Source organism: Thamnophis sirtalis, unplaced genomic scaffold, assembly GCF_051295495.1.
Source record: "Thamnophis sirtalis isolate CommonGarterSnake01/CBP01778 unplaced genomic scaffold, rThaSir2_p1.2 scaffold_2, whole genome shotgun sequence".
Lineage (NCBI taxonomy): Eukaryota > Metazoa > Chordata > Lepidosauria > Squamata > Natricidae > Thamnophis > Thamnophis sirtalis.
In genome coordinates, this window is record NW_028261382.1 from 43,660,815 (window position 1) to 43,686,649 (window position 25,835).

General features: G+C 48.4%; 3 protein-coding genes across 4 annotated transcripts in view; 1 reads left to right on the forward strand and 2 right to left on the reverse strand.

Moving 5' to 3' along the window:
• The window catches only part of GPR137 (G protein-coupled receptor 137), a 23,737-nt gene extending 12,361 nt beyond the window's left edge, over positions 1-11,376 (reverse strand). The window contains exons 1-5 of the mRNA XM_087705213.1: positions 10,472-11,376; positions 5,700-5,749; positions 4,597-4,822; positions 2,296-2,445; positions 635-763 (exon numbers count right to left, since the gene is read on the reverse strand). Coding sequence (XP_087561339.1) covers positions 635-763; positions 2,296-2,445; positions 4,597-4,822; positions 5,700-5,749; positions 10,472-10,837 — 921 coding nt within the window. The 5' untranslated portion in view covers positions 10,838-11,376. The remainder of the gene's footprint in view (positions 1-634; positions 764-2,295; positions 2,446-4,596; positions 4,823-5,699; positions 5,750-10,471) is intronic.
• Positions 11,377-14,979: 3,603 nt separating this feature from the next.
• Positions 14,980-23,544, forward strand: BAD (BCL2 associated agonist of cell death). Of its 2 annotated transcripts, none has more exons than XM_087705225.1 (4): positions 14,980-15,085; positions 18,648-18,843; positions 22,462-22,625; positions 22,955-23,544. In XM_087705225.1, the coding sequence occupies exons 2-4, from the start codon at positions 18,723-18,725 to the stop codon at positions 23,072-23,074; spliced, it is 405 nt and encodes a 134-aa protein (XP_087561351.1). In that variant the 5' UTR covers positions 14,980-15,085; positions 18,648-18,722; the 3' UTR covers positions 23,075-23,544. The 2 variants fall into 2 exon arrangements, with proteins under 2 accessions (XP_087561351.1, XP_087561350.1); XM_087705224.1 differs by having other exon boundaries at positions 14,982-15,085; positions 22,952-23,544.
• A 650-nt stretch (positions 23,545-24,194) lies between these two features.
• Positions 24,195-25,279, reverse strand: LOC106540303 (uncharacterized). The gene has a single exon (XM_014055378.2). It carries the CDS (start codon positions 25,242-25,244, stop codon positions 24,420-24,422), a length of 825 nt encoding a protein of 274 aa, XP_013910853.2. The 5' UTR covers positions 25,245-25,279; the 3' UTR covers positions 24,195-24,419.
• Between the last annotated feature and the right edge of the window lie 556 nt (positions 25,280-25,835).

Here is a 25,835-nt window from a genome sequence, read left to right on the forward strand (position 1 = left end):
TCTATCTATCTATCTACTATCTATCTATCTATCTATCTATCTATCATCTATCTCCCTCCTTATCTATCTATCTATCTATCCATCTATCTATCTATCTCCCTCCTTAATCTATCTATCTACTCTATCTATCTATCTATCTATCTATCTATCTATCTATCTATCATCTATCTCTTTCATCTATATCTATCTCCCTCATCTATCTATCTATCAATCTATCTATCTATCTATCTATCATCTATCTATCTCCCTCCCTCCCTCCCTATCTATCTATCTATCTATCTATCTATCTATCTATCTATCTATCTATCTAATCATCTGTCTGTCTGTCTGTCTGTCTGTCTGCCTGCCTGCCTGCCTGCCTATCTATCTTCTATCTATAGAAATGGCTGTGGGGCAGCCCCTGAGATATTGGACGACTGCTATCATGTCTCCCCTAGTCCTTCTTTTCATTCAACTAGACACACCCAGTTCCTGCAACCATTCGTCATATATTTTAGTCTCCAGAATAGAATAGAATAGAATGTTCTATTGCTCTTCTCTACACTCTTTCTAGAGTCTCCAGCTCTTTCGCGCCCCCGATATCAGCGCCGCCATTAAAATCCAGAGTCTCTTCCCCTCCGAACGCCCCACTCACCATATCCTGAGCCGGCCGATGCACCCGGAAAAATCCCACCAGCAGCGAAGTGGGCAGTAACTCCCAAACGAAAAGAATGAGTCCAAATACGATATAACCTTGGTCCCCGAGATCGGTTATGAGGTCGGCCTGGAAGAGGGGGGGGGGGAAGAGACCAGGTCATAAAACACACCTCTTTACTCCCAAATTTTTACAGGCACTCCTCGGTTTATGACTGGTCACTTAGCAAATATTCCAAGTTGCGATGGACCTCCCTGGGGGGTTACTTTGGGCCTTATTTACATTTGTTGGCAGTATCCCACCGTTGAAATATCATAAAACCAAGTTGGTTATGTGGTAAAAGAAGAAAGAGAGAAAAAAAAATAGAAATAGGAGAAGAGCAGAATGATATGACCCAGTAGAAAGAGATTGTTAACAAGGTAAAAAATATGTTTGAATTAGAACGTGCGGGAATTTATATTAAGAACCTTAAAGCTGATAAATAATTATGTCGTGTTGATTGTATCAAACTTGAAACTTGGAAGGTTCCTGTTGTTAATGGAAAACAGAAATGGAAAAGAACGGATCAATCGTTTATTTTGAAGGAGAAAGAAAAAAAAACTATATGGTTTGTGCATGTTAAAAACTCAAAATTGGAAACAGAAGGAAAATAATAACGGCTAAAATTGGAAATAAGGGAAGTATAATGTAAAATGAGTGATGTCTTTTGGTGGGAAAGTTAAAGGGGGATTTCAGACAATACTCTGTTCACAAAAGAAATGTTTGTTAGGTAACAAAAATAAATAAGCAATTTAATTGGAAGAATAAAAAAAAACTATTGGTTATGTGGGTGTTCCAATTTAGGACCATGATGGGCAGGGCTCCCTAAAGGGTCACAATTCGAGGACAGCGTATAAATGGGCTACCAGCCACCCGTCCAGCTTTGCCAGTCGGATAGTACGGAAGTGGGCATTTGAGTATTCTTCTTTTCGGAGCCCTGGGGAAAACTGCCCCAGGCTTCCTTGTTCAAGGGAGGGAAGGATGGAAAGCTCCCAGCAGGAGCCGTTGGAGCTGCCACCAGACTCCGACAGCGAGGGGCCCTATGAGTTGGCCCTGGAGGATGTGGAGGACCCTGGACAGGGTTCCGACTCTGAGCAGGGCGCAGAGAGGCTGGTTGGCCACCAGGAGGCGTCTGAGCCTTGGACCAGTGGGGAGGAGACAAGGGAGAGTGATCCAGAAACCAGCAGTGAGTTGTTCCGGGATGCACGCCGTCGAAGGGCTACTCGGCGTCAAGAACAACTATAGGAGGTAATTACGCTCAACTGACGGTCATTAGGCTCCTCTCCAGACTATAAAAGAGACTGCTTGTGCCACGCCCTTCTTGCAGAAGTCAACGCTTGGACTAAAGAGAAACTAACTTGGCAGGCTGGATTGCTGCCAGAGTTTGTTTGCATTGCTGCCAAGGTTTGTCGGACTTGCTGCCAAACTCCTTATCTATTTGTTTACTTGGCTTTCAGCCACCGAGAGTCTGGACTTGCTATTAAAGGACATTCTCATTAAGCATGTCTCGGCTTTTGTTCCTGGACGAAGGAGGGGGTCAGAACAGAAAGCGTAGTCCAAGATGCTGGAGATTCCCTCCCCCCCCCACAGCTGCTTTCAGCTTCCCCCCCAAAAGGATTCACCTGGTCGGAGACGTTGTACCAGTCGTAATCGAAGGAGTCAAGCCGCGTGCGGGAGGAAAGGGCCAAAGCTGCCAGGTTGTAGCAGGCGCGGCTGGCGTAGAGCAGGACGATGGTTCCCCCCATGGCCGCTGTCTGGCACAGCGTAGTGCCCTGTTCAGAAAGAGGCGATTAGTCTGCAGGCGAGTTATTTCAGATTAAGACACCAAGCTTGGGGCATCATAATACATTTTTGCTACGGTCTGTAAGAGGCACTGGAAGGGTGAAATGGAAACCGTGAATAATTTTAAAAGCTAGAAAAATATAATAGGTAAAGGTTTTCCTCGCACATATGTGCTAGCCGTTCCCGACTCTAGGGGGCGGTGCTCATCTCTTTTTCAAAGCCGAAGAGCCAGCGCTGTCCGAAGATGTCTCCGGGGTCATGTGGCCGGCATGACTCAACGCCGAAGGCGCACGGAACGCTCTTCCCTTCCCACCAAAGGTGGTTCCTATTTTCCTACTTGCATTTTTTACACGTGTTTTCAAACTGCTAGGTTGGCAGAAGCTGGGACAAGTCACGGGAGCTCACTCCCTTACGCGGCGCTAGGGATTCGAACCATCAAACTGCCGACCTTTCTGATCGATAAGCTCAGTGTCTTAAGTCACTGAGCCACCGCGTCGCTTAATAGAAGAATAGGAATAGAAATAGGAATAGAATAGAATATAGAATAGAATAGAATGGAATGGAATAGAATAGTGAAGAGTAGAATAGAATAGGATTCATAATAGAATAGGAATAGAATATAGAATATAGAATAGAATAGAGTAGAATAGAATTGAATAGGATTCACAATAGAAGAATAGGAATAGAACAGAATATAGAATATAGAATAGAAAGAGAAATGAAAAATAGGAATAGAATATAGGAATAGAATAGGATTCATAATAGAAAAATAGGAATAGGATTCATAATAGTTTCAAGTTTCAAGTTTAATTTTATTTATAGGCCACCCAATCCCGGAGGAGAGAACAGAATAGGAATAGAATACAGAATAGAATTCATAATAGAAATATAGGAATAGAATATAGAATAGGATTCATAATAGAATAGGAATAGAATATAGAATAAAATAGGATTCATAATAGAAGAATAGGAATAGAATAGGATTCATAATAGAATAGGAATAGAATATAGAATAGAATAGGATTCATAATAGAATAGGAATAGAATATAGAATAGGATTCATAATAGAATAGGAATAGGAATAGAATATAGAATTCATAATAGAAGAATAGGAATAGAATATAGAATAGAATAGGATTCATAATAGAATAGAAATAGAATATAGAATAGAACAGAATTCATAATAGAAGAATAGGAATAGAATAGAATAGGATTCATAATAGAATAGGAATAGAATATAGAATAGAATAGGATTCATAATAGAATAGGAATAGAATATAGAATAGGATTCATAATAGAATAGGAATAGGAATAGAATATAGAATAGAATTCATAATAGAAGAATAGGAATAGAATATAGAATAGAATAGGATTCATAATAGAATAGAAATAGAATATAGAATAGAACAGAATTCATAATAGAAGAATAGGAATAGAATAGAATAGGATTCATAATAGAATAGGAATAGAATATAGAATAGAATAGGATTCATAATAGAATAGGAATAGAATATAGAATAGGATTCATAATAGAATAGGAATAGGAATAGAATATAGAATAGAATTCATAATAGAAGAATAGGAATAGAATATAGAATAGAATAGGATTCATAATAGAATAGAAATAGAATATAGAATAGAACAGAATTCATAATAGAAGAATAGGAATAGAATAGAATAGGATTCATAATAGAATAGGAATAGAAATATAGAATAGAATAGGATGCATAATACAATAGGAATAGGAATAGAATATAGCAGTGTTTTTCAACCACTGTGCCGCGGCACACTAGTGTGCCATGACATAGTGTAAGGTGTGCTGTGGGAGAATTACTTTATATATAGTCAATATAGGCACAGAGTTAAATTTTTTTAACATTTTCTAATGGTGGTGTGCCTCGTGATTTTTTTCATGAAAAAAAGTGTGCCTTTGCACAAAAAAGGTTGAATAACACTGGAATATAGAATAGAATAGACTAGGATTCATAATAGAATAGAAATAGAATAGAATTCATAATAGAAGAATAGGAATAGAATACAGACTAGAATAGGAAAGAAATATTGGAATGAAGAACAAAATGGAATGAACTGGAATGGAATAAGAGAATATTCTGCAACAGGGCAAAAAGCAAAGGGGGCACCTTGGCTTCCAGGTAGATGCGTGTCGAGGGGGAGCCACGGGCCACGAGGAACAGGCAGAGGGCGAGCGAGACGGCTCCCAGCACGAACAGCGAGTCGCTGATGAGAACTCGAGCGAGGACCACCGCCCAGGGCTCAGCCTGGCCTGCCCGCACCAGCACGGCGCACGCCACGTTCACCGCCAGGAAGAGGACGCTGGCCCCGAAGCACGCCCCTCGCACCAGCAACCTGGGGAAAACAACCCAACTCTGAGAAAGGAGCGACTGACAAGATCCCACAACTTATTTCTTCGGGACCAACAAAGCCCCTATAATATAAACAACATTGACGACACAGGTGGACCTCGACTTACGACCACAATCGAGCCCCAAATTTTATGCCGCTAAGCCAGACCGTTGTCAAATGAGTTACGTCCCGTTTTACGACCTTTCTCGCCACATTTGTTAAGCGAGTCCCTGCAGCTGGTAAATCTGATTGTTAAGCGAATCCGGCTTCCCTGGTGACTCGACTTGTCAGAAGGTCGCAAAAGGGGGTCATGTGACCTCGGGACAATGCAACTGTCATAAGTACATGCCAGTTGCCAAGCATCCGAACTTTTTATTTATTTGTTATTTTTATTTATTATTTTTATTTATTATTTATTTTTATTTATTTCTTATTTTTGTTTATTTTTTATTTTTGTTTATTTTTATTATGTATTTATTTATCTATTTTTATTTATCTTTCTTCTAATTTCTACCTCTGATATCTAACCACTGAAAAACCTATCCCATGTTGAATAATACTCTTTATCTCCTTTATCTTTTATTTTCAACGTCAATCTATCCATCTCTGCACCTATCCAGTATTTTTCGAATTATGTTTCCGCCAGGCGGGCTGTTCTAATTTCTCCAATCTTGTGCAAATGCAATTCTTGCTGCTCTCAAGCGGCCCAAGCACCTGAATTTGATCACGGAGGAATGCCGCAACCGTCGTTAAAGTGTGAAAGTGTGAAAAACGGATGTAAGCTGCCGTCGTGACTGAACGGGCACGAAGTGAATGGTTGTAAGTCAAGGACTGGGTTTTTCCACCCCATGAAGACGCTGGAGAAATAACAAATACTCACAGGCCTTTGATCAGTTCAGGACGATATTTCGCTTTGGCTTTAAAAACCACCTGAAAAGGAGAATAAAATTGACCATTGGTTTTATTTTAGGGGGGGGGAGGGTGGGGGGGGGGAGGCAGAGGGGGGGTTTTCAGCGGCCCGCTTCGATTCTATTTTGATGGGGCAGGCGCTGCCTGCATCTGCTAGAAGTGGGATGCCATTAAAATGTTATGTTTTAAAGTGGTTAGAGGGCGGTCCTGCAGGCCACTTCTGCTGACTGCCAGCTGCCTGCAATTTGGCAGTTCGAATCTCACCAGGCCCACGGTTGACTCAGCCTTCTGGCTTTTCGAGGTCGATAAAATGAGGACCCAGGCTGCTGGGGGGGAATAATAGGCTGATTCTGTAAACCGCTTAGAGAGGGCTGTAATGCGCTGTGAAGTAGGATAGAAGTCTAAGTGCTACTGCTATCTCCCTCCCTCCCTTCCTATTAGAATGCAGCATTGCAGGTCGACTCTGCCCACTGCCAGCAGTTTGATCCTAACCAGCTCAAGGTTGACCCTTCCTTCCTTCCTTCCTTCCTTCCTTCCTTCCTTCCTGCCTGCCTGCCTGCCTGCCTGCCTGCCTGCCTACCTTCCAGAATGCAGTATTGCAGGCTAACTCTGCCCACTGCCAGCAGTTCGATCCTGACCAGCTCAAGGTTGACTCCTTCCTTCCTTCCTTCCTTCCTTCCTTCCTTCCTTCCTTCCTTCCTTCCTTCCTTCCTACCTACCTACCTACCTACCTACCTATCTTCTATCTATAGAAATGGCTGTGTGTGTGTGTGTATGTGTGTTCCAGCATAACTCTAGAACGCCTCAAGCAATTTCAACCAAACTTGGTACACAGATGACTTACTCTCTGGAAAAAAATACTGTGGGGGGTAAGACACCTACCTTCCAGAATGCAGTATTGCAGGCTAACTCTGCCCACTGCCAGCAGTTTGATCCTAACCAGCTCAAGGTTGACTCTTCCTTCCTTCCTTCCTTCCTTCCTTCCTTCCTTCCTTCCTTCCTTCCTTCCTTCCTTCCTTCCTTCCTTCCTTCCTATCTACCTACCTACCTACCTACCTACCTACCTACCTTCCAGAATGCAGTATTGCAGGCTAACTCTGCCCACTGCCAGCAGTTCGATCCCGACCAGCTCAAGGTTGACTCAGCCTTCCGTCCTTCCCAGGTGGGTAAAATGAGGACCCAGGTAGTTGAGGGGAAAGATGCCGACTGAGTTAAACGCTTAGAGAGGGTCTGTGAAGCACCGCAAAGTGGCATATAAGTCCATTGTTATTGTATCAGAAGCATTCCAAAGGCCAGGGAAAACAGGGTTTTCTCAAGCTTACGTTCCCTATTACCCAAAGCCATCCCGTGGCTGGGGATGATGGGAACTAGGGCAAGAGAAGGCACCAGGTTCTATAAAGCTTGGGGAGGGGGTAAGAAATCTTAGCTTCCTGTCTCAAATGAAGGGAGGAACACAGCCAATTCCTTGCCAAAATGACCGAATGACCTTGAACTTGGTTCCTAAGGGAGCTGTCTTAATGCACAGCCAAGAAATGCATCAATTCTATTCTTAGCTTACAAAAAGTGGGCCGACAAACCACAATTCTGCTAAACCAGAATAATTTTGCACACTGTCCCTGTCCCTCTCCTTATCTGAGAGTCCTCCTCCTGATAACACACTTCACAGTAGCAAGATATGCACCACACACATATCCAAAGTGCTGGAGTTGCTACTCAGCTGCAATTAGGCAACTCAGTTGTTGCAACCCGCTTGCAGACACAAAAGCAACATGTCAATTTCTGCACATCGACGGGATATATGCACCGAGAGAGAGAGAGACAGACAGACACAGAGACAGACAGACGGACACACACAGAGAAAGAGAGAGACAGACAGACAGAGAAAGAGACAAAGAGAAAGACAGAGAAAGAGAAAAAGAGATACACAGAGAGACAAAGAGAGACAGAGAGAGAAAGACAGACAGACAGAAAGAGACAGAGAAAGAGACACACAGAGAGAAAGACAGACAGACAGAAAGACAGAGAGAGAAAGAGACACACACAGAGAGAAAGAGACAGACAGACAGAGACAGAAAGAGACAGAGAAAGAGACACAGAGAGAGAGAGAGAAAGACAGACAGACAGAAAGAGACAGAAGACAGAGAGAAAGAGACAGACAGAAAGAGACAGAGAAAGAGACACACACACACAGAGAAAGAGACAGAGAGAGAAAGAGACACACAGAGAGAGAAAGAGAGACAGACAGACAGAAGACAGAGAGAAAGAGACAGAGAGAGAAAGAGACACACACAGAGAGAAAGACAGACAGAGACAGAGAAAGAGACACAGAGAGAGAGAGAGAGACAGAAGACAGAGAAAGAGACAGAGAAAGAGACACACACAGAGAGAAAGAGAGACAGACAGAGAGACAGAAAGAGACAGAGAGAAAAAGAGACAGAGAGAGAGAGAGAGAGAGGAAGAGACAGAGAGAAAGAGACAGAGAGAGAAAGAGACAGAGAGAGAGAGAGAGAGAAAGAGACAGACAGAGACAGAAGACAGAGAGAAAGAGACAGAGAGAAAGAGACACACACAGAGAGAGAGAAAGACAGACAGAGACAGAAAGACAGATAGAGAGAGAGAGAGAGAGAGACAGAGAGAAAGAGACAAAGAGTGAAAAAACAATTTGCAAGCATTTTTAAACCACTAGCTATTCTGCTATCTTAATTTACTGATAAGGTTTCCTTGTGGTTTTGATAAGGTGGTGAGTTCATTCCTTTTGCCCTTTTTCTGAACACAGAAGTGCTAACAACGCAAAATATTAACACTCTGTTGTGTGTGTGGGGGGGGGGGGGTTTCCCTATGATATATATTTTTTTTAATTGGCATCCTGGATGGAAAGAAAGCAATCCTGTTACTTTAATCATAACATGATTTGAGACCCAAAATACAAGTTTATAGACTTTTTGCTGTGAATTGGGATAACTGCTCATGAATACTGTGGATTTTTATCACTAACAGATAAAATCCCATTAAATTATCTACAGAAAGAATCAGTGTATCACGACAATATGCCGCCTTGGGAATTCTGGGAGTTGGAAGTCCACACATATTAAAAGCCCACAAGGTTGACAAACACTGGTTTGGAGTGGCGGGTGTGCGTGTGTGTGTGTTCAAAATAGATATATAATTTTTGAGTCTGGAATTATTGAATCTGTCCTCTGCACCTCCATCACTGTCTGGTTTGGCTCTGCAACCCAACAAGACAGACGGAGACTTCAGAGGAGAATCAGAACTGCAGAAAAACAACGGTTACCAACTTGCCTTCCGTTGAGGACCAGAATATTGCACGAGTCAAAAAGAGGGCCGGGAAAATATCTACAGACCCCCTCGCATCCTGGACATCAATTGTTTCAACTCCTACCCTCAAAACGACGCTATAGGGCACTGCACACCAAGACAACTAGACACAAGGAGTTTTTCCCCAATGCCCTCACTCTGCTAAACAACCAATTCCCACAACACTGTCAAATTATCTACTAAGACTGTATTACTATTATTATTATTATTCTCTTCTTTCCTAGTACTTCTCTCTCCCCACTTATGACTATAACCATGTTGCTTGTATCTTTTAACATTTATACTGTCTTATTTGTTTCCTAGTACAATTTGATTGTTATTAGTAACCTATGACTATCACTAAGTGTTGTCCTACGATTCTTGAAGATGGGTTCTATTTTGTTTTTCTTTATGTACAGAGAGAGCAGATGCACCAAAGACAAATTCCTTGTGTGTCCAATCACACTTGGCCAACGAGGAATTCCATTCTATAAAGAATTGTAATTTATTCTACTTAAGATCTCTGTAAAACATGCACACAGCAAATAGAACTAAGATGTAATTCATGGAAGATCAGTCAGTGCTAATCAAGTTATCCTCTTTGCAAAAGGTCCTTGGTGCTCTCTGAGCTTGGTTGTTTTCTTGCACTGATGATGTTACCTAGTTGGGTCGTGAAATGTCTGCAAGAAAAGCACCAAGCTCAGAGGGCACCAAGGACCTCACAACTCTCTTCCTCCTAGCACTGATGATGTTACTTAGTTGGGTCATGAAACGTCGGTAAGGAAACCACCCAGCTCAGAGAGCACCAAGGACCTCACAACTCTCCTCCTTCTCCTTCTAGCACTGATGAGGTTACCTAGTTGGGTTTTGAAACGTCTGCAAGAAAACCACCAAGCTCAGAGAGCACCAAGGACCCCACAACCTCCTCTTCCTCCCCCTCCTCTATTCTGCAAATCCTACTCCCTTCTAGCACTGATGATGTTACTTAGTTGGTAAAGAAACGCCTGCAAGAAAACCACCCAGCTCAGAGAACACCAAGGACCTCACAACTCTCCTCCTCCTCCTTCTAACACTGATGATGTTACTTAGTTGGGTCATGAAACGTCGGTAAGAAAACCACCAAGCTCAGAGAGCACCAAGGACCCCACAATTCTCCTCCTCCTCCTTCCCCCTTCTAGCACTGATGAGTTTCTTAGTTGGGTCATGAAACGCCCGCAAGAAAACCACCAAGCTCAGAGAGCACCAAGGACCCCCTCATCTCAACACTGACCTACAAATATTCTTTCTTGCTTTCCTCCGTACCCATAAGTCCCCAGCTGCCACGTGGCTAGCTGAGCATTTACCCAGGAGGCTTAGGGACCACTGCCTCCCATCTTGCCATTTACCCACAACCCCCTGGGGCCACGGTTGAAGCAGAACGGCCTTTACCTGGGCAAAGTAGAGGTTCATGAGGGTCAGGGTGAAGAACTGGAGGCAAACGGGGCAGCAGTACAAGAGCCAGAAGAAGAAGGGGTGCAGGTGGTTGGCCTTGAGCGTGTTCCGGAAGTAGAAGGAGAAGAGCGTGGTGCGCAGGGCGGCCCAGAAGAGGCAGAGGAAGAGGAAGACCGTCTGGTAGCTGAACTTTTTGTGACGGTACAGGAGCACCAGCCAGAGCTGGGCGTAAACCGAGAAGAAGAGCAAGGCGTACAACGTCGTGTACAGCGTCGTCAGGCCCAACTTGACGGCAGGAGGGAAGGCCGGCGTGAGCCGCGAAGCCGGCACGATGGAGCTGAGGTTGCTCACGACTTTCTCCATCTTCCCCGGCTAGGAAGCAGCAGCAGCCATCATGCCCACCCCCTCCCACCAGACTGCAGAGAGAGAGAGAGAAAGAGAGGAGGGAGGGAGGGGGTGTCGCACCACCACCACCGCAGCCCCCCCTCTTCTTGCCACCCCCCCGAAACCGAGGGCGTGTTACATCCTTCGGGGAGGTGGGGGGGACGACCCCTCCAGCGGCAGAGTCAAAGGAGGGCCGGCCATTCCATGGGAGATCCTGAGTGGGTGGGTGGGTGAGGGGGGGGGGAAGCAACTGAGAGTCAAGATATCTGTCTGGATCTCCTCGTGGGGCGTGAAGAAGGAGCAGCCGCCCCACCCTTTCGATCCGGTGCTGGAGCTTTGCAGGAGCTGCAAAGGAAAGAGACAAGAAGTTGGGGTGCTTTTCAAGCTGCCCCCCCCAAATGCCTTTCTCCCTGCCGCCCCTCCCTTGGAGGGGAAGGTTCTGGGATTCTCACCCTGCAGGCCTAGAATCCTGGACAATCCTCCCTACTCACGGCCTTCCACTGTCTGGGTCCCTTAAAGCCCCCCTCGTACCCCCCCACCCTTATTTCCCTGCTGCCCCACTTTCATTCCCAGCCCTCAGAGGTCTGGGATCCCCCTCCCCCTCCTATTTCCACCCTTGCAATGTTTGAGCCGCTTAGGAGCTCCCCAATTCTCCCTGAAGCCTTGCTTACCTCCTCGGGCGACCCCTCTCTCCCAGCTGCCCCATTTTTAGCCCTGCCCCTCCAAATCCTTAAGAGGTCTGGGACCCTCCCACCCCCATCCTCCCTTCTCCACACTTGCAATATCTGGGTTCCTTAGGAGCCCCCCCTACAACTGTCATTGAAGCCCTGCTTCCTCAGGCCCCCTACCCCTATTTCCCTGCTGCCCCACTTTCACTTCTGGGTCCCCCGCCCCAATCGTCACCCCCATCCTCCCACCCCTGGAATAACTAGGAATCCTAGGAGCCCCTCCCATTCTATCTATGCCCCCCACCCCTATCTCTTGGCTGCCCTCCCCCCCCATTTCATCCCTGCATCCCCCCCAATCCTCAGAGGTCTGGGAACACCCTCCCCATCCTCCCTTCTCCCATCCCCTTGCAATATCTGGGACCCTTTGGAGCCCCCCCCATTCTCCTTGAAGTCTATCTCGAGCCCCCCACCCCTATCTCCTTGCTGCCCCACTTTAACCCCTGCACCCCCTCAATCCTCAGATGTCTGGGACACCCCCCCCCTGCAATATCTGGGAGCCCCTCCCATTCTATCTGTCCCGCTCCCCCTACCTCCCTGCTGCTCTCCCCCTTTCACCCCTGCACTCCCCCCCCCAATCCTCAGAGGTCTGGGACACCCCCCTCCCATCCTCCTTTCTCCCCCCCCTGCAATATCTTGGAGCCCCTCCCATTCTATCTGTCCCTCTCCCCCTACCTCCCTGCTACTCTCCCCCTTTCATCCCTGCACCCCCCAATCCTCAGAGGTCTGGGACACCCCTCTCCCATCCTCCTTTCTCCCCCCCCCTGCAATATCTTGGAGCCCCTCCCATTCTATCTGTCCCTCTCCCCCTACCTCCCTGCTGCTCTCCCCCTTTCACCCCTGCACCCCCCCAATCCTCAGAGGTCTGGGACACCCCCCTCCCATCCTCCTTTCTCCCCCCCCTGCAATATCTTGGAGCCCCTCCCATTCTATCTGTCCCTCTGCCCCTACCTCCCTGCTGCTCTCCCCCTTTCACCCCTGCACCCCCCCAATCCTCAGAGGTCTGGGACACCCCCCTCCCATCCTCCTTTCTCCCCCCCCTTCCAATATCTTGGTTCCTTAGGAGCCCCCCCTTCTCATTGGAGCCCCCCTTCTTTGTTCCCTTGCCCCCTCCTCTCCCCCCCTTATTCTTGGGCCTGAGAGCCTTAAATGCCCTTTTTTGCCCCCCCCTCTGCCCCCTCCCTCGGCCACCTGGGACCCTCGTCGCCTCCCCAGATACCTGGTTCCCTTAACCCTCCCCTGCTCTCTCGGGCCCCCGAGCCCCCGGCTGCCTCTCTGGCCCCACTGCCTCAAATCTGGGCTGGGGGCGGGCAGAAGACGCCCCCCTCCCCACAAATCCGGGCCAGCCTCAAGCGCGCGACCTCCCAGCTGCGCCCAGCTGCGCCAAGTGCCTTAGCCCCGCCCACTTCCCCGTCCGCACCGGGTCGGCGTGCCGGAAGTGACGTGAGCGCCGCCGCCGCCACCCCCTCGGCCTCCAAAGGGCGTAGAGCGCGTCTCTGAATAGCCTGACTAGAGCGGCGGCGCTTTTTCCCCCCCCCCGGTCCGCCATCTTAACGACGGGCATTTGTGTTCGTTTAAGTCATGGAAAAGGGGAAGGGGAAAGGGTAATCCACAAGCCGGAAGTACCTCACGGTTCCGGTGGGTTCGTGTCCTCTGCTTCCGAGTGCAACTTTTCTCTGGGATCCTTCGTTCCGCTTCACCCGTTTTTCCCCCACTTAAATAGTCCTACGTTCCTGCTTTTTAAGATTAAAAAAGAATAAAAATTTACTCTGTAGATGCAAGAGCTCTAAATTGAATAAAGAATTGCGATTTGCCAGCAGCCTGGCCTCCAGCAGTGAAATGCTTAGAAGCGAGGCAAGGCAGTATTTTAATATAAGCTGTGTGGGCTCCCACAATTCCCCAGCAGCTAGCAATGAGACATGGTTGCCTGGGGGATTCTGGGAATTGTGCTCCACACGACTTAAAAATTGCCAAAGTCGAGATGCAGCAAAAACCAAAGCGTCCTTTAATATTTAGAAATTGTGGCGTAAAATATTTATGGGACGGAAGAGTCAAAATGAAGCCTAACCCCAAAAAATGATGCACTATTTTTTTTTTTAAAAAGGGCAAGAGGCAAATGTAGCCACAGAGGGAAGGAAGGCAGAAAGAAAGAGGAGGGAGGGCACTGAAGAAGGGAGAAGAAAGGGAAAGGAAGGAAGGAAGGAAGGAAGGAAGGAAGGAAGGAAGGAAGGAAGGAAGGAAGGAAGGAAGGAAGGAAGGAAGGAAGGAAAAATTGAATGAGAAGAGAAGGGAGAGGAAGAGAGCAAAAGCAAGAAGGGAAAGAAGGAGAAAAGGCAGAGGAGGGAAGGGAGAAGAGGAAGGAAGAGGGAAAGGGAGGGAGGGAGGAAAGAAGGAAAGAAAGAAGAGAAGGAGGCAATAAAAGAAGGGAAGGGAAGAAAAAAGAATGGAATGGGAAGAGAAGGAAAAGGGGAAGGGAGAGAAAGAAAGGAGGGAAGGAAGGGAAAGAACGAAAGGGGAGGAAGGGAGGAAGAAGAGGAAAGAAAGAAAATTAGGAAGGGAAGTGAGAAAAAGAGGGAGGGAGGAGAGGGAGGGAAAGTAGAATGTGAGGAAGTAGGAGAAGAAAAGCAAAAGGGAAAAAGGAAGGAAGGAGGTGGGAGGGGGCAGAGAAAAAAGAAGGGAAAATAAAAGAAGAAAAGCAAAAGAGAAAAAAGAAAGGGAGGAATGGAAGAAAAGAAGGAGGGGAGGGGGACAGGGAGAAAGGGAGAAGAGGAAGGAAGAGGAAAGGGGAGAAGAGAGGAAAAAAGGAAAGACAGAAGGGAGGGGGAAAGAAAAGGGAGAGAGGCAGTGAAGGAAGGAAAGAAAAAGAATCGGATGGGAAGAGAAAGGAAGGAAGGAAGAGAAAGAAGGAAAGGGGAAGGAAAGAAGGAAGGAAAATGAGAAAAAGAGGGAGAGGAAGGGAAGGGGAGGGAGGGAAAGTAGAAGAGGATGGGAGGGGGGGGGGGGAAGCCAAAGTGAAAAAAAGGAAGGAAGGAGGCGGCAGAGGCAGAGAGAAAAAGAAGGGGAAATCAAATAAAAGAAGAAAAGGGAAAGAAGGAAGGAAGAAGGAGAAAAAGAGGGAGAGGAAAGAAGGAAGGAGGCGGAAAGGGCAGAGAAAAAAAAGAAGGGAAAAGAAAAGCAAAAAGGAAAAAAAGAAAGGAAGGAGGCGGGAGTCGGAGGGAAAAATAGAAGGGGAAAATAAAATCAAAGGAGGAGAAAAAAGAAAGGATGAAAACTCCCCCCTCCCTCCCTTTTCCATCAATCCTGGGGAAATAGGACGGGGGGGTTGACGAGCCCCCTCAAAAGGGAGGAGCCTCCCCCTCCTCTCCGCCCCCTCCCTCTGACGTGGCGGCTCCCGATTGGCCCCCGCCGGTGGCAGTTCTTTATCGCCTTGGCGACTGCGGCTGGCTGGCGGCTGGCGGTAAACAGGAGGAAGGGCGCAGAGAAGGCAGCTCTCCGTCCGCAGGTGAGCGCATCGGGGCAGCCCCGGGGAGGGGGCCGGGGGTGGGGGGTGTTTAAGGCAGGAGGAGCCGGATTTAATGCTGGGTGGGTGGGCTGCAATCCCCCTCCCCAATCTGGGCGGGGGGGGGGGAACCTGCGGAGGGGGACACACACATTGGCATCCCCCTCCCCAATCTGGGCAGGGGGGGAGGAAAATCTGGGGAGGGGGACACACATTTGCATCCCCCCTCCCCAATCTGGGCGGGGGGGGGGAACCTGGCATTGGCATCCCCCTCCCAATCTGGGCAGGGGGGGAAACCTGGGGAGGGGGACACACACATTGGCATCCCCCTCCCCAATCTGGGCAGGGGGGGAGGAAAATCTGGGGAGGGGGACACACACATTGGCATCCCCTCCCCAATCTGGGCAGGGGGGGGAGGAAAATCTGGGGAGGGGGACACATACATTGGCATCCCCCTCCCCAATCTGGGCAGGGGGGGAGGAAAATCTGGGGAGGGGACACACACATTGGCATCCCCCTCCCCAATCTGGGGCAGGGGGGGAGGAAAATCTGGGGAGGGGGGACACACACATTGGCATCCCCCTCCCCAATCTGGGCGGGGGGGAAACCTGGGGAGGGGGGGACACACATTTGCATCCCCCTCCCCAATCTGGGCAGGGGTGAGGAAAATCTGGGGAGGGGGACACACACATTTGCATCCCTCTCCCCAATCTGGGCAGAGGGGGAAGGAAAATCTGGGGAGGGGGACACACACATTGGCATCCCCCTCCCCAATCTGGGCAGGGGGGGAAGGAAAATCTGGGGAGGGGACACACACATTGGCATCCCCCTCCCCAATCTGGGCAGGGGGGAAGGAAAATCTGGGGAGGGGGACACACACAGCTATGCATCCCCTAGAATGGTGGGGGTCTGGATGGGGAGGGGGCTCTTTGCAGGTGGCAATGGGCCCCCTCCCTCTTTGCAATTTGGAAAATATGGGTGGGTGGGCAGGAAGGGAAAGCGGCGGGCGTATAAGACATGGGCTTGGGGATTTGCAAAAAAAAGAGGATGGGGAGGGGGCTTCCATCTGCAATCTTGCAGCACGAATCTCAGGGGGGGGGCTTAAGCTGTGGTGGATGGAAGGGAGGGGGTTGCCCAGCTCTGCAGGGGAGAGGAAAGGTGGGGGCGAAAAAAAGGCTTTTTTCCGATGTGCTTGCGGAACTCCCTGCCACTGGATTAAAAAGAATGGCAGGGAATGGAACAGATGGGGCAAAGGAGACAAGGGAGGGAATCGGGGTGCCAGCCAAGGGGTCGGTAGGGGGCTTGCCCGGAATCCTCCGGGTAGCCAAAGGCTTTTGAAATCTGATTTATTTTGCAAGTTGTTTGTCGAAGTGAGTAATAATATATAGACGTGATTCGTGAGCTGACTCCTCTTGTGAGTCAGAATTGTGAAGTTTTGAGCTGGACAATATTTCCTGGTGTGTAACTCACCCCTTTCGGTTGAAATCCTAGCATTCTTCCCCCGGAAGTTGGGTTCACACAAGTTACGTATTCTACCGAATTAGTGTAGTATGAATGCCAGTATCAGAGGCCTTCGGTTCAGTTGTATAGAATGGGAAGGATGTGTGTGTCAGCGCTCCAAGTATCATGCAGTGTGTTTGTGTGTTTTATTTTGATAGTTACTAGCCGATAACTCGACGTTGCCCGGGTATTTATTTATAGGGGTGTGTGTGAAAATGTCCGGACCAAACATAATTTCTAATGTTCCCCTCCCTTACCAGAGGGAGCCCCCTTGTGGAGTACCGTGAAGCCGTTACCATGGCAACTCCACTGTGCTGTACAGTAGAAGCCATTTGAAGGCACAACAGGCTGTATCTTAACAGAACACACACCCCGAGGCGGGTTAGGGGTGCCTTACTCCCACAGTATTTGTCTCCAGAGAGTAAGTCAACTGCGTACCAAGTTTGGTTGAAATTGCTCACGGTGGAATTTTAGTTGGCTTTTGATCGCTGGAGTCAGTTTGGATAGTGAGACGGTGGCGTAATAGATATATTTAATTAATTTAGTATACACCTACACATGTAAATATGAAATATAAATTTCTCTCCTTTTCCTTCCTCCTTTTTTTCTCTCCCTTTCTCCATTCTTCCTTCCCTTTCCCTTTTTTCCCCTTTTCCTCAATCCACCTTCCTTTTCTTCCCTATTCTCTCTTTTTCTTTCTCCCTCCTTCCTCTCCAATTTTCCTCCCTCCTCCTCCTTCCCTTCCCCTCTAATTCACCTTCCTTCTTCCCTCTCCCTATTCCTCTCCTTTTCCTTCCTCCCTTCCCTTCTCCAATTCTCCTTCCTTCCCTCCCCGTTCCCTCTTTCCCTCCCTCCCTATTTCTTTCCTTCTCCCTTCCTTCTTCCTTCCTTTCCTCACTATGTCTCTCCTTCTTTCCTCCTCCTCCAATTTTCCTCCCTCCCTCCTCTTGCCCTTCCCATCTTTCACTTTCCTTCCCCCCTCCCTATTCCTCTTTTTCCTTCCTCCCTTCCCTTCTCCAATTTTCCTTCCTTCCCTCCCCCCCTTCCCTTTCTTCTTTCCTCCCTCCCTCTTTCTATCCTTTTCTTTCCTCCCTTCCTTCTCCAATTTTCCTTCCTTCCCTCCCTCTTCCCTTTCTTCTTTTCCTCCCTATTTCTATTCTTTCCTCCCTTCCTCCAATTTTCCTTCCTTCCTTCCTCCCCCTTCCCTTTCTTCTTTCCCTCCCTCCCTCTTTCTATCCTTTTCTTTCCTCCCTTCCTCCAATTTTCCTTCCTTCCCTCCCTATTTCTCTTTTTCTTTCCTTCTCCCTTCCCTTCTCTCTTCCCTTCCTCCCTATTTCTCTCCTTTTCTTTCCTCCTCCTCCAATTTTCCTCCCCCTCTTCCCATCTAATTCACTTTCCTTTCCCCCCTCCCTATTCCTCCCCTTTTCCTTCCTCCTTCCCTTCTCCAATTTCCCTTTCCTTCCTTCCCCCTTCCCTTTCTTCTTTCCCTCCCTCCCTCTTTCTACCCTTTTTCCTTCCTTCTCCAATTTTCCTTCCTTCCCTATTTCTCTCCTTTTCTTTCCTCCTCCTCCAATTTTCCTCCCTCCTCCCCCTCTTCCCATCTAATTCACTTTCCTTCCCCCCCTCCCTATTCCTCTCCTTTTCCTTCCTCCCTTCTCTTCTCCAATTTCCCTTCCCTCCCCCTTCCCTTTCTTCTTTCCCTCCCTCCCTATTTCTATCCTTTTCTTTCCTCCCTTTCCTTCTCCAATTTCCTTCCTTCCCTCCCCCTTCCCTTTCTTCTTTCCCTCCCTCCCTCCCTCCCTATTCCTCTCCTTTTCCTTCCTCCCTCCCCTTCTCCGATTTCCCTTCCTTCCCTCCCCCTTCCTTTCTTCTTTCCCTCCCTCCCTCCCTATTCCTCTCCTTTTCCTTCCTCCCTTCCCTTCTCCAATTTCCCTTCCTTCCTTCCCCCTTCCCTTTCTTCTTCCCTCCCTCCCTCCCTATTCCTCTCCTTTTCCTTCTCCCTCCCCTTCTCCGATTTCCCTTCCTCCCCTTCTTCTTTCCTTCCCTCGCTCTCTTCCCCGCACAGGCAGCCCACTACTACCTCTCTAGCCTTCTGGAAAACACGGGGTCACGAGGCAGGGGCGATGCCAGCCCCCTGACCATGTTCCATATTTCCGAATCTCAAGATGAAACTTTCTCCACCAACGAAAAGGATCCCCCGGATCTGAAGCCGAGTGTCGGCGGGGCCAAGGACCTGAACAGCCCGTCCCATGAGAACCCAGGTGAGAGGGAATGGTGGAGCCTTCCTCCCAGCTTACTATTTCCCCAATTTCTCAGTTCTCAAGTGGATTTTTTTTAACCCAGCCACGTGACAAAACTACCCTGGTTAAACCCTGGTTTGCTTTATCCTGGCCTCTCTATTAAACCGCGGTGTGATCGCTTCGCACGCGGCGCGAACCCCTGCAGGGGTAGTGCAGGGGAAGTTTGAAAAGCTCAGATGCAAGCACTTCTCGACTTACGACCAATTGGGATCGGAACGTCCGCCGCTAAGCGATGCGGTCAATTAAGCGAGCCAGCGTGTCACCTCCCCACTCCGTTTTACAATCTTGGCCGTTAAGCGATCCTTTGCGGCCGTAAATCAAATCCAGCTCCCCACCCCCCCTCCTCGTCAAAAGCCGGGTGAGAAGGTCGCACAAATGTTGCAGCCGTCGTAAATTGCAGGCCAAGTTGTCCGGCATTTGAGTTTTCGTAGGGAGATGAGGCGACGGGTCGTTAAAGGCGAGGACTGGCCGTCGCTTTTTCAGCAGCGTTGTAACTTTGAACGGTTTGCTGAACGAACAGCCAGAAGTCAAGAGCTGGTGACTGTGCGTGATCTGTGCTTTAATTTTTAAAGGTAAAGATTCCCCTTGCACATCTATGCTAGTCGTTCCTGACTCTAGGGGGCCCTGCTCACCTCCGTTTCAAAGCCGAAGAGCCAGCGCTGTCTGAAGACGTCTCCGTGGTCATGTGGCCGGCACGACTCAACACCGAAGGCGCACGGAACGCCGTTCCCTTCCCACCAAAGGTGGCTCCTATTTTTCTACTTGCATTTTTTACCTGCTTTCGAACTGCTAGGTTGGCAGAAGCTGGGACAAGCAACGGGAGCTCGCTCCGTTACGCAACGCTGGGGATTCGAACCGCCAAACTCCCAACCTTTCTGATCGACAAGCTTAGTGTCTTAGCCACTGAGCCACCGCATCCTAGAGCCAAGGTGGCGCAGTGGTTAAATGCAGCACTGCAGGCTACTGCTAGATCAGCGGTTCAAATCTCACCGGCTCAAGGTTGACTCAGCCTTCCATCCTTCCGAGGTGGGTAAAATGAGGACCCGGATTGTTGTTGGGGCGATATGCTGACTCTGTAAACCGCTTAGAGAGGCCTGAAAGGCCTATGAAGCGGTATATAAGTCTACTGCTATTGCTATTGCTATTGCTTTAATTTTGGCTCGGGCTAATTTTAAGGTTGCTGGACAAGAATTGGGGGGTTTCTTGTCTGTGCCCCCCCTCCCCAAAAAAGCTGCCTTCCTTATAAGAAGGTTGTTTTATCCAAAATCTGAGCCGGGCGGTTGAAAACATACTGAATGTCGCTGCTGTCAAAATTGATATGCCGCGTCTTCCGACGAACTTAAAGCCCATTTAAGTGACGTGAAAATTGTTCTTGTTCAGCTGAGCGTACCACCGGGACCTCGCCCTGTTCAGCTGCGATCTTAAATCCACACACTCTGGACTCCATCAAAGGAAATCCCTGTCATATCATATGATGGCCTCGACCAGTTATCCTTGACTTACGACCGTTCATTTAGTGACGGCTAAGGAGGGCTTCCTCGGTGCTCTCTGAGCTTGGTGGTTTTCTTGCAGATGTTTCATGGCCGAACTAGGTAACATCATCAGTGCTGGAAGGGAGAGGGGTTTTATATACAAGTGGGTTGTCATGTTGGTGGGACAATCAAGGAACTATCAACTCAAGCAAACAAAAGAATGGAATAGAATAGAAAATAGAACAGAAAATAGAACAGAATAGAGAACAGAATAGAGAATAGAAAATGAATAGAATAGAAAATATAACAGAATATAGAATAGAAAATAGAATAGAGAATAGAATCGAAAATTGAATAGAGAATAGAAAATACAATAGAAAATAGAATGAATAGAATTGAAAATATAACAGAATAGAGAATAGAACAGAAAATAGAATAGAATGGAGGATAGAAAATAGACTAGAGAATAGAATAGAATAGAGAAAGAATAGAGAATGGAATAGAATAGAAAATAGAATGAATAGAATAGAAAATAGAATAGAAAATAGAACAGAATATAGAATAGAATAGAAAATAGAATAGAGAATAGAATCAAAAATTGAATAGAGAATAGAAAATACAAAGAAAATAGAATGAATAGAACAGAAAATATAACAGAATAGAGAATAGAACACAATAGAAAATAGAATAGAATGGAGAATAGAAAATAGACTATAGAATAGAATATAGAAAGAATAGAGAATAGAGAAAATAGAATAGAATAGAAAATAGAATAGAATAGAAAATAGAATAGAATAGAAAATAGAAAATAAACTAGAAATAGAATAGAAAAATAGAATAGAAAATGGAATAGAGAACAGAAAATAGTATGAATAGAATAGAAAATAGAATAGAAAATAGAAAATGAACAGAATAGAAAATAGAATGAATAGAATAGAAAAAAGAATAAAAAAGAGAATAGAAAAGAGAAGAGAATACAGAATAGAATAGAGAAAATAGAATGGAGAATAGAATATAGAATGGAATAGAAGAGAGAATAAAGTTAGAATAGAAATAGAAAAAGAAAAAGATAGGAATAAGAATAGGCTAATAGAATACAGAATAGAACAGATTTAGAATAGAGAACAGAATAGGCTAAATTAATTTTGGTGGGAAAGGTAACTTCATCAGTGCTGAATGAAGGGAAGAGAGGTTTGCTCTCTCTCCCTTCTAGCACTGATGATGTTACCTAATTGGGTCATGAGACGTCCGCAAGAAAACAAGCCAGCTCAGAGAGCAACTGAGGAGCCCTCATTTCAACCCCAAGCTACAAATATTCTCCCTTTGTTGATGTTACAACAGCGCTTGGGGTTGGGGGGGGGGGGAGGTACCTTATGACCGGTCCTCACAATGACGACTGTGGCAGAATTCCCTCAGTCACGTGATCAAAATCCAAGCGCTTAGCCCTGTGTTTATGAAAGTTGCAGAGTCTCTGGGGTATGTGATTGGCCCTTCGCGACTTGTCGATCAATTTCCAACAAGGTCGATGGGCGAAGCCCCTGTTGTGAGCCACGGAACAACTGCAGTGGTACGCTTAACGACGACAGGAAGGCGGCGGCTGCAAAACCAGGTGTGATGGTTTAACAACCGCCTTGCTTAGCAACGGAACTACTGGCCTCCGTTGCGGTCATTAAGTTGAGGACCTCTCTCTGAATATGTTAGCACGTTGTACTTTCTTTTGGGGATGCTGTGGCTCAGGGGCTAAGACGCTGAGCTTGTCGATCAGAAAGGTCGACAGTTCAGCGGTTTGAATCCCTAGCGCCACGTAATGGAGTGAGCTCCCCGTTTCTTGTCTCAGCTTCTGCCAACCTAGCCGTTCGAAAGCCCGTAAAAAATGCAAGTAGGAAAATAGGAACCACCTTTGGTGAGAAGGGAACAGCGTTCCGGGCGCCTTCGGCGTTGAGTCATGCCAGCCACATGACCCCGGAGACGTCTTCGGACAGCGCTGGCTCTTCGGCTTTGAAACGGAGATGGGCACCGCCCCCTGGAGTCGGGAACGGCTAGGAGATATGTGCGAGGGGAATCTTTTCCTTTCCTTTCTTTAACTTAAGATTTCTTTACTCTCTAGAACTGAGACGCCGCATTGGGTCTGACCAACTCGATTCGGAGACCTCCGATGAGGTGGGGACATTCCGGGCCCGCTCCCGCTCCGCCCCTCCCATCTTGTGGGCCGCGCAGCGATACGGCCGAGAATTACGCAGGATGAGCGATGAATTTCACGGCGCCCTCCAGGTAATAAGGCTGGTGCAGTGTGGAGGGGATTGCAAAACGCCAAGCAATCCTTATCTTTACAGCTCGCCTTCGCGCACACTGGAGCATGCGCACGCTGGCCACCTGGTGTCTGGGTTTGCGGTACGCGCATACGGACCAGCCAGTTGGTCTTTGCGCATACCGGAGCATGCGCGCACCAGCCAGCTGGTCTTTTGAGTTTCTAGTGCACACAAAGACCACGCAGCAAGAAACAGAAGAGCAGCTGGCATGGCACGCACGCCATCACGGGTATAGCGTCTCGATCCACTGTTGCGTCACCCCGTCCTTTCTCCCCTCTTTTTTTCCAGAAGCTTCCGCGCCCGAAAAGCGCCGGGACCTGTTCCCGCATGGACCACCCACCCAGCTGGAAGGACACTCTGCGGTCGTGGTGGCGCCGAAGTTGCCCGGAAAATGGACCTTCCGGTTCTTAACCGGGCGTTGCTGCTACCTGTTGGGGGGATGGGGGGGGGGTGGAGAGGAGAGGAGAAACTTGGTGGGGTTTCCACCATACACTTTTTCCTCCGTGGTCTCCCAAAAATCATTCCGGGGGGGCGAGTTCGTTCCCTGACACTTCCACTTTTTATGCCACCTAAAAGATGTTTACTCCGGATCTGACATTATGGCACTGTCCAGATTTTGACCCTCTGCCCATTTAACCCTTGATTAAATTTGGGGTTTTTTTCCCCCTTCCCCAATATCCAACCCCCCTAATTTTCCAGGGTCCCCGTCCTCTCCCAGAAAATCAAGTCGAACACCCGTTTTTTAACAAAGCAAAAAAAGAAGAAAAAAACAGCCCTGGATTTTCTTCTCGCCTTCACTCTCTGTATCGTTGCCGTTTATTTGTCTTAATTCCTAAAAGGGGGGAAAATTGTATATAAAGTTTTTTTTTTCTGGCTTCTCATTGGCCTGGTACCCGTTTCTTCACCCCGCGACCTCGCAGCTGAGTGAGAGGCTCGGATCTCACACACACACACACACACACACACACACCCCAACGAGCGATTAAAATAGCCTGACATTCCTGGATAATTTAGGGTTGAGTCAGCCATAAGTGACTCAGTTGGGTTAAGGCGCTAAACCAACAATTAGCAACCGGCATTGGCACCTCACAGAGACGACAAACGTCGAAATAGGAAATCGACTTCACGAAGGGGATGACCTTCTCAAGAGTTGGAAGGATCCCGGTTTCAGCTGGAAGAATCTGTGCCTGATGGGGCCCGCAAGTAGAGCTGGCAGTTGATTCGGAGAGTGAGGAGGGTTGGGGAGGAACCTGGGCCAGTCCTGGACTCTGGGGAAGGCTCTGTGTCGGAGGCAGAGAGGGGGCCAGGGCCGTCTGACAGTTATCAGCTGCCTTCGGAGTCAGACATCAGTGAGGCAGAACAGCTGGAGCCTGTTCCCAGTGTGCGCATGCGCAGAGTTGCCAGACGAAGGGAAGAGCTAAAGAACAGGGGTCGACTTGGGAGGAAGGCCACAGGTGGACGATGAATGGCCCCGCCCAGAGGAAATAAAAGAGGAGCGAAAGGGGAGTGGAGCTTGCAGGAGACCATTAATTCATTTAATTGGTTTGTGACTCTCCAAGACTCCTGGCCAACTTTTGCAGAGATCGGCCTGGCAGCTCTCCAAGCCAGATGAGGTCTGTGACCATAAATCCTCCCTCGAACGACTTTGCTGGATGGGAATGAGCAGAATTCACAGTCAGTTAATAAAAGGGGGTTTTGTCGGGACAAGGAGTTGCTTCGTGCTCTCGGGAAGCCTCAGTCAGAACCTTGCCTGCTCTTACACCACGCTGGTGGGGTCCCAGCAATACCGTTTCCCACAATCCAGGCGTCGTAGCTCTTCCACGTCGGCTTGGCTCAAGTCCCACGACCACAGCTGGCCGTTTTCAGCCACGCGGCCCGGAGACGCCGACTTGGGAATCACACTGACACCTTGGTGCAGAGCCCAACGGAGCAATACCTGGGCGGGCGTGCGACCGTGCCGCTGGGCGACGGCCCTTACTACAGCATGCTCTACCAACGGACCAGTTCCCAGCGAGGAATAAGCTTGCAAATGGATGTCGTTCCGGGTGCAGAATTCCAGCAGCTCCGTCTGCCCGAGTTCGGGGTGGAATTCCACTTGCAATACGGCGGGCATCACCCTGCAGTTGGCCAGCAGTTCCTGAAGGTGCTGGACGGTGTAGTTGGAAACGCCGATCGCTCGGAGCTTCCCGGCGTCGTGCAGCCTCTCCAGGGCGCGCCAGCTCTGCAGCCGACGCTCCGGGTTGCCGGCGTCGTCCTGAGGCCGGCCTTGAGTCCCCGGCCAATGGATCAGGTAGAGATCCAGGTAACCGCAATCTAGGTCTTGTAAGGTACGAAGGCAAGCCGCGTAGGCAGATTCCTCTCCGTGGTCTCTCGGGCTCAGCTTGCTGGTTAGAAACACGTCCTCGCGGGCGAGACCATGGCGAGGTAGCAAATCCTTAAGGGCTCGTCCGAGCGCGGCTTCATTGCCGTAGACGGCGGCCGTATCCACCAAGCGGTAGCCGTTCGCCAGAGCTGCATCCAGGCTAGCACGCACGGCCTCGTCCCCCTTAAGGCGGTAGGTGCCAAGGCCCAGAAGTGGCATGGGGGCGCCGGTGTTTAACCGCACGGTCCGTTCTGGGACCCTAAAAGGAGCAGAATTGGATATAGCAATAGCACTTAAGACTTAAGAGTCAACCTTTTGCCCCCAACAATCCGGGTCCTCATTTTACCCACATCAGGAGGACGGAAGGCTGAATCAACCTTGAGCCTGGTGAGATTCGAACTCCTGGCAGTGGGCAGAGTTAACAATAGCACTTAGTCTTATATACCGCTTCTTTGTGCTTTTACAGCCGTCTCTAAGCGGTTTACAGAGTTAGCCTCTTGCCCCCAACAATCTGGGTCCTCATTTGACCTACCTCGGAAGGCTGAGTCAACCTTGAGCCAGTCAGGATCGAACTGTGAAATTGCAGGCAGCCGGCAGGCAGTAGAAAGTCGCCTGCAGTACCGCCCTCTAACCACTGCGCCACCTCGGCTCTTGGGTACTTGTCTCTGCTAGCCGACACAGGCCCGTACTTAGTCCTCGGCTCTCTGCACAGGGTAGCCCTCGGTGTACAATGGTCCATTTAATGACCAAAGTTACACCGGAAAAAAGTGACTTATGGCCATTTGTCACACATGACCAAATTGAGACTCT

What these genes read in the sequence shown, in the direction of transcription:
- BAD (XM_087705224.1), top strand. Translation starts at nt 18,723, where the DNA reads ATGTTCCATATTTCCGAATCTCAAGATGAAACTTTCTCCACCAACGAA. An exon ending in CCCGTCCCATGAGAACCCAG is followed by an intron (nt 18,844 to 22,461) that starts GTGAGAGGGAAT and finishes TTTACTCTCTAG; the next exon opens with AACTGAGACGCCGCATTGGG. An exon ending in AATTTCACGGCGCCCTCCAG is followed by an intron (nt 22,626 to 22,951) that starts GTAATAAGGCTG and finishes CTTTTTTTCCAG; the next exon opens with AAGCTTCCGCGCCCGAAAAG.
- LOC106540303 (XM_014055378.2), bottom strand. Translation starts at nt 25,244, where the DNA reads ATGCCACTTCTGGGCCTTGGCACCTACCGCCTTAAGGGGGACGAGGCC.